This window comes from Colletotrichum abscissum (assembly GCF_030869225.1).
Source record: "Colletotrichum abscissum strain IMI 504890 chromosome Unknown Scaffold_9.1, whole genome shotgun sequence".
Taxonomy (NCBI): domain Eukaryota; kingdom Fungi; phylum Ascomycota; class Sordariomycetes; order Glomerellales; family Glomerellaceae; genus Colletotrichum; species Colletotrichum abscissum.
In genome coordinates, this window is record NW_026850536.1 from 339,558 (window position 1) to 349,511 (window position 9,954).

General features: G+C 54.0%; 4 protein-coding genes across 4 annotated transcripts; all 4 read left to right on the plus strand.

The window, feature by feature from the left end:
* Positions 1–2,072: 2,072 nt before the first annotated feature.
* Positions 2,073–2,537, plus strand: CABS01_04620 (uncharacterized protein; the record flags this gene model as incomplete). The annotated part of the gene is made up of 2 exons (XM_060537991.1): positions 2,073–2,122; positions 2,213–2,537. 2 exons carry the CDS (start codon positions 2,073–2,075, stop codon positions 2,535–2,537), a joined length of 375 nt encoding a protein of 124 aa, XP_060389653.1.
* A 1,712-nt stretch (positions 2,538–4,249) lies between these two features.
* Positions 4,250–4,582, plus strand: CABS01_04621 (uncharacterized protein; the record flags this gene model as incomplete). The annotated part of the gene is made up of 1 exon (XM_060537992.1): positions 4,250–4,582. The coding sequence occupies one exon, from the start codon at positions 4,250–4,252 to the stop codon at positions 4,580–4,582; it is 333 nt and encodes a 110-aa protein (XP_060389654.1).
* Positions 4,583–5,053: 471 nt separating this feature from the next.
* CABS01_04622 (major facilitator superfamily transporter) lies at positions 5,054–7,085 on the plus strand (the record flags this gene model as incomplete). Its single annotated transcript, XM_060537993.1, has 6 exons — positions 5,054–5,156; positions 5,229–5,538; positions 5,601–5,659; positions 5,711–5,750; positions 5,832–6,323; positions 6,380–7,085. 6 exons carry the CDS (start codon positions 5,054–5,056, stop codon positions 7,083–7,085), a joined length of 1,710 nt encoding a protein of 569 aa, XP_060389655.1.
* Positions 7,086–7,397: 312 nt separating this feature from the next.
* Positions 7,398–7,814, plus strand: CABS01_04623 (uncharacterized protein; the record flags this gene model as incomplete). The annotated part of the gene is made up of 1 exon (XM_060537994.1): positions 7,398–7,814. The coding sequence occupies one exon, from the start codon at positions 7,398–7,400 to the stop codon at positions 7,812–7,814; it is 417 nt and encodes a 138-aa protein (XP_060389656.1).
* Positions 7,815–9,954: the final 2,140 nt, after the last annotated feature.

Below are 9,954 nucleotides of genomic sequence, written 5' to 3' on the forward strand. Positions count from 1 at the left end.
CCGGAAATGGATTGAGGGAAGAGGTATCCCGGCTTCCGGTCCCAAGAGCCCCGGCAGTGGGCATGACACAGCTGGTACAATTGCTCTGGTGTATTCAGGGTTAGCCAATACTTCCTCATTGAATACGGGTAGTTCACGACGCCACGAGAAGATCGTCCATCGCAACAAGCATCCTCTTCGCATAAGGTTACCGAAGTGTTGCCAACTGTAACTAGAATGCACCCGTGTCCCAAGTAGAGACACCAGGCAGATGTTGCCCTCACCTATCCCGTGGTGGAGGAATATTTTGGGCGCAATGATGCAGCTCGGGGAAGACTACCAGCCATGCCACATGGTTTTGGACAGGGACCAGCCGTCATCAATCCACTATATTTGTACGGAGACTCATGTCCTGCAAACTGGGGTAGACCTCGGTTCTGGGCTCAGCAGTGGAAAGCTGCGGCGCTGACGGGGGAAAGGGGGCAAGAAGAAGAGGACGAGGGACTCTGCTCTATGCGTACGAATACACTAATTACTGTTCATCCGTAGGACACTCAGGCACTTGGCTCGAAACCAGCTCGCTGTGCCCAAGCTCGAGCCCTAGCCTGTAATTCTCGCCAACGGACGCCCTCATTTTCCGCGTCTCTCAAACTTTGCGTTGACCTTCAGCCCCTTGACCTTGTCAGATGGACCATCAATGATAGGAGTGGCAAGTTGGCAAGCAGCACACTCCTGACTATCACCTACCGTCCCGGCTTCCGCGACGCCCAAACAAGCTATTTAATCAACGAGTTGTGGCCACTGTGTCCGAGCGCTCCTGCAAGATGCCGAGCAGACCAAGACCCCTATGAAGCATTGGGAAGAAAAGCAATTGAAGTGATGAACTGCGGCAGTCACCCAGAGCGACAATTAAACAGCCTCGTCTTGCTGCAACAGCCTGTCCGGCTAGAGTGGCTGGGAATGCGAGATCTAGCAGCGAGGATTCTGCGAGCAGGGTCAGAGAAATGACGGCCAACGACCAGGGTTCCTTAACCCTTGTCAAAGAAGAAAAAAAGACTTTTTCCATTCATCACAACCCCGGTTGCTTCATTTGTCGGCTCGTGTTTACAACTTCACCGACACAACGGATGCCTCTGGAGACGGGCCAACACTGCGGCCTGGTCTATGGATATTCGTAGTGTACATACCTACCCAGCCCATGCTGGCCCAGTCCGTTGGTTCGTCTCCATCGCCCACTTGTCGCTGTTAATCAAGGTGACACCAGGGCTATTTCGTGCTGCCCCATGCTGTGGGAACAATTGAGGACTGCAATTGTACGGAGTAGTACTCGACGACTCGTACCTTCAGGCTTCGCCAGGACAACGTCAACACTCAGTCACGAATCCGTACAGGATAGTAAAGTGCACTACAACAAGCACGTGAGTCCGCCGATCCTACCAGTCTATTCTCCGGGTGCCGACGTGTCGGTCGAGTGGGCAAATCCAGGATGCGAAAACGCCTGCCGAGAGTCTGAACCGGGGCAACGCGATTGTCATTGAACAGGACAGGCAGCAAACAGGCTGACTGTTTGCCAGCGCAACACAACCCTCTTTGCTGCGGAGTAAGATGCATCGTCAAGTGACCAGGCGTGCGCAAGTAAGATGCCGACATGTCACGATATGACTCTTTGAAAGAGGGGATAGTTAAAGGGACGGATGAGAGACTCAGGTTGGGCTTGCATTGCACCGCCTGAGTCGGTTCGTTTGGGTGTCCGTTCGCCTTACAACCTCTACACCGTTGAAGAGGGGGTCCCTAAATCAACCGCTCGCGCGCAACAAAGGTGTGCTGTTGTCATTCCAATCGGAAGCTGTCATGGTCAGGGTGCATGCGACCAACAGGACCTCGAGCCGTACACTGGGCGCTTGAGCAAGCAAGCTGCAGCAGTCTTGAGGGTCGCCCTCTTCAGACGTCACGGCACATACCCCATCGACGCTACCTTGGTTTACAGTCACAGGCGGAATCACGTCTCGGCCGATAGAGCTGTGCGACCTTTGAGAGGCGCCTCTCCACAATCGCATACGGCCGCTGCAAGCACCAGTACTGTGTGACTACGGATGCTCTCTCGTATTCAGCAAGACGCCGAGGCAAACACATCTACGGGGCCGTACGTTGTGTATCTAGCAACGCGTATCCTTAGTACCAAGATGAGCGAGTTGCGAGTCTATCTACACAGGCCCCTACGTCCTGATTCCAGAGATCCGGCAGAGAGGCTCCGAGTCAGGGTGCGGCGGCAGCGGCAGCGGGAAACCGTAACGGCAACGGCTTCTTTCCCTTCGAACAGCTCAAGGCCGACGACGCTGGCGCAAAAGGTGTCGATATCCGCCGGGAGGGACACTCCGCGGCCCTGGTCCTGCTTTCTTTCATTCACCGCCTCACAAAAGCGGACGACGAGGTGGTTCTATCAGCCCGGCCTTGTTACTCAGATCCTCGGCGCTCTGATGCAGGCTCTCTGGGGCGTGATAAGCTCCGCGTGCGACAGGAAGCATACCCGCGTCCCACCTCAGTTTGCCCAACAATAGGGAGTCAGGGAAAGCTCCAGAGGAATATTCAGGATGATCCGTAATGGAAGCCCACCCCTGATGTCCCAATCAAATGGCAGCAAAGCTAACGTCTTGTATTTGTGCTGCCGCTCACCGCAAAAGATCAGGCACAGGCAGCGCGGGGAACAGGATTAGTTCACCCTGCTAAGGAGGCGGTCTATTACTGAGCCACAGGGACAGCCTGGGTTTTTTCCCCATGTCGCCCTCCCTCGACAATACAGTCAACTAGCGTTTGACCAGCCCTCGGTCGGTGGTTTCTTTCATCCAACAATCCAATGTCGGACCCCCCCCCCCCTTGCTACAGCCTACAACAAAGCCAGCCATGCGACCCAAGTGCCGGGGGTTGTGAACCTTGGGCTGTAAGTACACACCTTGCACCTTGGGTGCCTCACATCGCAGACAAGATACATCATCTCGTCTTCTCGTCCGCCCATGGAAGGCCGGGAAACAACAGTACAGTGTCGAGATGCTCGTCTCGCTACCCATCAAAAGGCGTTTGACAGAAGGGCACCATACCACAATGACAGTGCGCATGGTTCTAGTATTCAAAGCACAGAACGGAGTATGCAGGTTGAGAATGGTCTGGACAGACACGGCCGAAGAACCCAAGGCTGATACATGCTGGTAAATGAAGCCCGAAACCCGGGTGGTTATTCGAGCTGGATTTTCCGAGACAAGCACATTGTGTCTAAGGCTATCCGTACACCAATACCTACTACCTATGATACTCCGTGCACCTCACGATGTAGTTGCCACCAGAGCAGACAAGGCGAGATGGGAGCAAGGGACCGGGATCAGGACGGAGCAGATGCCGTTGCGTTGCGCATCACAGGCTTTTTGGCATTACGATGCGATGCGATGCGCTGCGCTGCGATATGGGCCAGAAGAGAGTGGCGGGCACTTGATGGACGCGTAGTCGCTACACAGCGGCCATCGACGAAAGTGCAGGTAAATGTTGGCTTTCGTTTCCTTGTCCTGCTGTAACCTGTTGCGTCGGTTGGCTAATTTTCTTTTGCTTTTCTTATTTCTGGCGCCCTGCAACTACCCACACCCCAATTCCGAGTTGGCTCCATTTGCTCCAAAAAGTCTCCCTCTCCCAAATCCAGCCCAGTCCCATCGCGGCTCTAGCCTCGTTGCCTCTTGTGAAACCTTTTTTATTCCTCTGTTGATCCTTGCCCTCCGGTCTGGCGCCATCCTTCCCCGAGTCTACCACCCCTTGCCTACTTTTCCTACTCCGTCCATGTCGGTCTGGTTGAGTACGTACTCTCTTCGTCTGGTCAAGGGAAGTACTCTTGTACCCTTCGGATACTCTCTCTCTCTCTCTCTCACTCACTCTCTTACTCTCACGGCTTTTTCACTTTGTGTATGTGTGTGTGTGATGTGTGTGTGTCTCTCTCTCTAAGTCTCCCTTCCACACACACCCACACCCACATATCCGCTCGCTCCGAACCCCATCCTCCCCTTGACACCACTGAGCTGCTAACAACGGATTGCGTCTAGGGAATCTCATCCGGGTAGTACCCGTCGCGTAGGTAGTGGCCGAGCCATGGACGTACCGACTTACACTTATCCACAGTCGTAAGGCGAACACTCATGGCCTTGGGACCGTCATCTCGACATGGGTAAGGGGGCACGCCGCGCCGCACGCACACACATGCCTACACACTCACACACCCCCCGACTGCGCATGTATGGAGAAAAAAGCCCACCGAGTCTTGTCTGGGGGGTACCCCTGGATCAGGTACAGGGCTTCTCAGGCCCCACGGCCGTCATGCCGGGCAGTTGGATCCCTTCCCACGACGTGGGACCTTTCGCCGCCGCATCTCCCTGAATCCCTCCCCGGTGGACAAGTGGGAGGATCGTCTTGTTTCTTTTTTGCGCTGGACATGCCATGGTCCATGGTCACCGCCGTTCCAATCTTAGATCCAAATTTTTTTGCTTCCTCGACCCAGGCAATGGTACGGTCCCGGTGGCCTGTCCCCCAGCTGGGTCTGGTCTGTGTCTGGGGTGGCCCTGGGCTTTGACGTCTCTTGGTCCTCTCATCGTCACCGTCCGCGCTCCCTTCATATTAAGTTGCTTGCTTCCCCAGAGCTTGCTACTTTTTGTCCCATCTGATACTTTCTTTCATAAGGTAACCATCCCGCCACGCTGTCTGAATAGCTTTGGTCTCGCTCTGCTTGTTTTATCTTTGCTTTTCCACCGTTGCTTTTCATGGTTACATCATCAGTCTCGAGCATCAACACGCTTTCCTCCCTTCCACGAGACTAGCAAAACAAATTCTTGCCCACACCAATCTGGACCACCAGCTCCACGATACCGTTTTTCTCCCTCGATTCTTGAGCCCACCGAAGACGTTACAGGAACTGCAGTGCTATATATTGCAACATCGCCCACCCATCCCTTGATCCGAAATCTTTCCAACCGCCTACCGAATCTCTTTGCGCCTCACACAACATCCAGCCTGCCAACTGCGCATACACCGAGGATCAACCAAGATGAAGAGGACCGGCTACATGACGGGAGGCCGTCGAGGCGGCTCCTCGGGGAGCATGAAGTCCAAGCTTCCGCCCTTTCCCACGACACAGATGTTTGTTCTCGGTATGCATATCCTCATCCAGCGGTCTTAGATGGGCTCACCGCAGGATGCCCGCTAACACGCTCTTCAACCAGCGCTCTGCAGAATATGCGAACCGATTGCATTCATGTCCATCTTCCCCTACGTCTATAAGATGGTCGAACACTTCAACATCACCGAAGACAAGAGCAAGATTTCCGTCTACGCTGGCATGATCACATCCGCATTCACTTTGGCCGAGTTTTCGACAGGAGTCGTTTGGGGAAGACTGAGCGACAAGATTGGTCGCAAGCCTGTCCTCTTGATGGGCCTCTTTGGCACGGCCTTGAGCTCTTTGGTTTTCGGATTTGCCCCCAACTTGACGGTTGCACTCATTGCGCGAGCTCTCGGTGGTCTGTTGAACGGGTATGTCGAGTCTATGAGCCAGCCCACTGGCAAAAATTGACCTTTGGCTGACTTTGGCAAAGAAATATTGGTGTCCTGCAAACGACTGTCGCGGAGTTGGTTACGGTCAAGGAGCATCAGCGTATGTTCGGAAGTCTTTCCCGGTTACAGGTGATGAGCTAACTCTGTGCAGCCCGCGCATACACTATTATGCCCCTAGTTTGGTGTCTTGGGTAAGTTGAGTTTGTTGTGGCGAGCGTACCCCTACTACGCGACTCGCCAGAGTTCATTGACTAGTGTCTGACTTTGCACAGCTCAATTGTCGGACCTGCTCTTGGTGGCTTACTCGCCGAGCCTGTTCAAAGCTACCCGCAGTACTTCAAAGCGGGCTCGATCTGGGATCAGTACCCTTTCCTCCTGCCCAATCTTTTCAGCGCCGCCACTGTCTTCTGCGGAGTTGTCATCGGTCTGCTCTTTCTGGAAGAAACCCACGCTGAGCGCAAGAAGAGGAGAGACCCCGGTGTGGAGTTGGGAAAGCGCATTATCTCGTGGGTGTCGGCCAAGAGCTGCCAAATCCCTGCGCGGAAGGCGGAGAAGCAGGCACTGCTCGACGATGATGAGCTCCCCGGCTACCGCACGAACGAGAGCTCTCCCCAACTTGTGGGATCCGAGTCTACTATCCCCGAGCCAACCGAGACTCTGGACCTCACAGAGGCATCAATCATTGACGAAATTGCTGAGCCGCCCAAGGTGATCTTTACCAGACCTGTCATCTTGAACATCATCTCCTACGGCATCCTGGCCTTGTAAGTCATTGCTCTTCACTTTGAGACTCTCATCAACATGCTTACACTTCTACCAGCCACACCATGACCTTTGATCAACTGTTCCCCGTCTTCCTCAGCACCACGCCTCGCGAGCACCCGGACGTTCACCTTCCTTTCAAGTTCCCCGGCGGCTTCTCGATGGAGACCAAGTCCATTGGCATCATTCTCGCGGTTCAGGGTGTCTACTCCATGATCTCGACAGTCTTCATCTTCCCATGGGTTACCAGACGCCTCGGTCCTCTCCGGCTGTTCAGACTATTGGCCATTTCTTACTTCTTGCTCTACCTGACGACACCCTACCTAGCTCTGTTGCCTGAGAACTTGCGAATCATCGGCATCTATATCATGGTTATCTGGAAGTGCACCTTCTCGACCATGGCCTACCCCAGCAATGCGATTCTGCTCACAAACTCGGCACCGAGCCTCATGTCCCTCGGAACTATTAACGGCGTGGCCGCCTCGACAGCGAGCTTGTGCAGAGCGTTCGGGCCGACCATTTCGGGCTTCCTTTACACTCTTGGTATTCGAACCGGCTACTCCGGACTTGCTTGGTGGACCAGCGGTGCCATTACCATTTTCGGCGCCTTCCTAAGCATGCATCTTACCGAGCCCCGTGGACGCTTGGACGAGCCTGTCAGAGATATCGAGACGGCAGTGGAACCCACTGAGATTGAGGGTCTGCTAGTTCCCCTGGACGACGACGAACACGAGGTTGAGGCCGGCCCCAGCCGGAGATCGTGATCACCACCATGATCACACACGTTGACTACCTTATCCCCCAATTTCGATACCCCGGAAAGGCGCCATGGGATTTGCACTATTTTATTTTTATCATCATTCAACAATCGGAGTTTTCATCCTACGGCGTTATTATCGACAGGAAGGGACCACAACAAGACATAGACTATCGCTCATGGGACACGACGGAAGGAATCAGAGAAAAGAGTTATTACCATCACACGATTTAATTCGGACAGGCCGAGGAGAGAGCACATACGGAAATCTCACGACTTGTTACTTGTTTTATTCCGACCATTTCCATCAGCGGGCTGCATGACTGGATTTCAGTTCTTGTTCGTTTCGACTTTTTATCAAACCTTTAGGGGGCGCTCAACATCACATCATGTATCGGGTCAGGCGACGATCCTCGACCATTTGTTTTTGTATACGGATTGTTCTATTGGACAAGGAGTTGGAAATACCATGGAGGCCCAAGGGAACAGCCGACACTGGAAAGAGATGGGAGACAGAAGACAGGGAAACCGCAAAGGGCGCAACAAAGAGAAAAAAGCAAATGGCATTTTCGGGGGGAATACCACAGAGGACCGGACGTACCAAACCAACCCGAGGAAAGAGAAGCGGAGGAGCGGGAAGGATTTTGGCAAGGAAGGGAATTTTTCTCCTCTGCCGGGAAACTCGATTTGTTCTGTGGGGGCCTGTGAAGACTTGCAAAGGTCTAGCTGCTCTTGATGTTTTAATGATGGCTTATTTCTTAGAGAATTGATGGGAGAACAACTCCTTGACAAACAGCTTTGATTACAACTGCAATGACAACCGTGACAACTCACAACCCCAGCGGTGACTGACAAACCCCCCAATGACCTGCCTACCCCGACATGCCTCATGAGTGAGTTTGAAGGCCGCGGCGTCTTTTCTCTCGGGCGGTTTCTGTTCAGCGCCAAGCGAAACATTGGTGACGTACATGCTCGTACATGGGATTGAGCGGTTTGCGGGCGTGAGACGCATTCGCGGGGTGTGAAGCAAGTAATTGACTCTTTTATTCTTTTTTTTTGTTTTGTCTTTTGAAGAAAAACCCGGGGTAAGGTTAGGTCTCTGAATGAAATTTCGCAGGGTTCATGTGAAGGCGGTTTCCCCGGATCCCATCCCGGTCTCATGATACAACTACCTTGTCCTAGGTGCCTACCTAGTTGTACTACTGTCTACGGGTTTCCGGCCTTGGTTCATCCGAAAGATGAGGCAGTTTGGTACGGTGCTCCCCAACGGGTTTGTGGGGTGGCAGCGGGATGGTAAGAGGGAAGGGGACTAGAAGACAGAGGAATGAGAAGAAAAGAAATCGGAACCAGAGATTGGCGCTGGGCGGCTGATGCCTTGAATACCGTCATGTTTCCATTCTCTTGAAGCTCGATTGTGAAGCCGTCATCGTGAGATAGATTGTAAGACAGCTGGGCTAGATACTTGTGGGGGTCTTCACATGCGCGTTGGTCGTCAGTGTTGGCATCGCTCATTGGACGGGTACCAACAGTGCTGTTTGGGTGTTGGATCTCGTGACAGGAGAGAGGGACCAAGATTACAGTGATCGATAACGGCGAACGGGTTGTGACTTGTGATGGATTGGAGAATCCCCGTCCGTTAGCAAAGCTATACTAAGCCTATGCTGGAGCGTTGGCGCTGGGGAGTGGATACGTGAGATACGGTAGGCTCTGAGAACCGAGGGGACCTCGGTATTGCTAGTTGGGGGCAAATGAACGGTAGATGACAACGTCGAGGGTTTGGGTTGGCGAGATTGAACTTTGGTCAATCCAAAACGACGGATGGCAATTACGTATTTCGAGTGCCATCTCGGGCACATCGTGAAGTGGGCGGCGACTTCAAACTCGATTAGTAAGGTGGTATGGATAATGATCCTACCGACGTCACAACACCGCGATATTGTATAGGGAGGAGGGAAGAGGACGATTCAGAGATGAAGTTAGCAGAGAGTCAGAGGTGGCGGCCGATACCTACGGAGGAAGAAGGCACCCTCTAATGGTGTGGCGCCCTCCCACAATCGTAAACGGTCCCGGATTCGACGGATAGATAAGGGGCCCCTTCTCCTTCTGGTTCTGGTTCTGATAAAGAGGCACACACGCACACAGGTGTGTAAGAGGGTGAATTGGATCCTCGTAAAAAGGGAACCAATGCCAAGTTTCAAATGAGAGCAAAGCAATTGGCTTTTTTAGCTCGGTTTCCAAGGGTATGGTCAACTGATACCCGGCGGCCATCATGGCCAAGCGAGGGCGCGCCAAAAGGCTCAGGCCGATGCGGCAGCGCGGGATGGAGTTCCCAAACGAGGCATTGCCGGCCAGGATCTCGATGATTGGTGTACTTGGTGTATGTCGTCGTGCGGGGGGGGGGGGGGGGGGGGGGGGGGGGGGGGAGGGGGGGGGGGGTGGGGGGGGGGGGGGCGGGGGGGGGGGGGGGGTGGGGGGGGGGGGGGGGGGGGGGGGGGGGGGGGGGGGGGGGGGGGGGGGGGGGGGGGGGGGGGGGGGGGGGGGGGGGGGCAGACAGTTGGACAGTCTGCATACTCATACAGACTCCAGAGAAATTCACAGAGGGGGAGGATTCGCATTCCTTAGTAAGGCATCGTACGCTGTCTTGTTCGCTCGTTCTCGTTTGGGGGGTTGTGGTGGCTTGAGGGGGGAGGGTGGGGGCACGACAGAGATGAAGATGAATAAGAGATTTGGTCGTTGATCGTGTCCAGTCTCTTGTGGCTGATTACTTATCAAGCTCTCTGTCCGGCCCGTCAAGCTGAATGGTAAGGTAGATGGAGTTGGTTAATGATGAAGAAGAGTAATGCTGTAAGTTGCGCAGTCACTTCTCACCTGTGGCT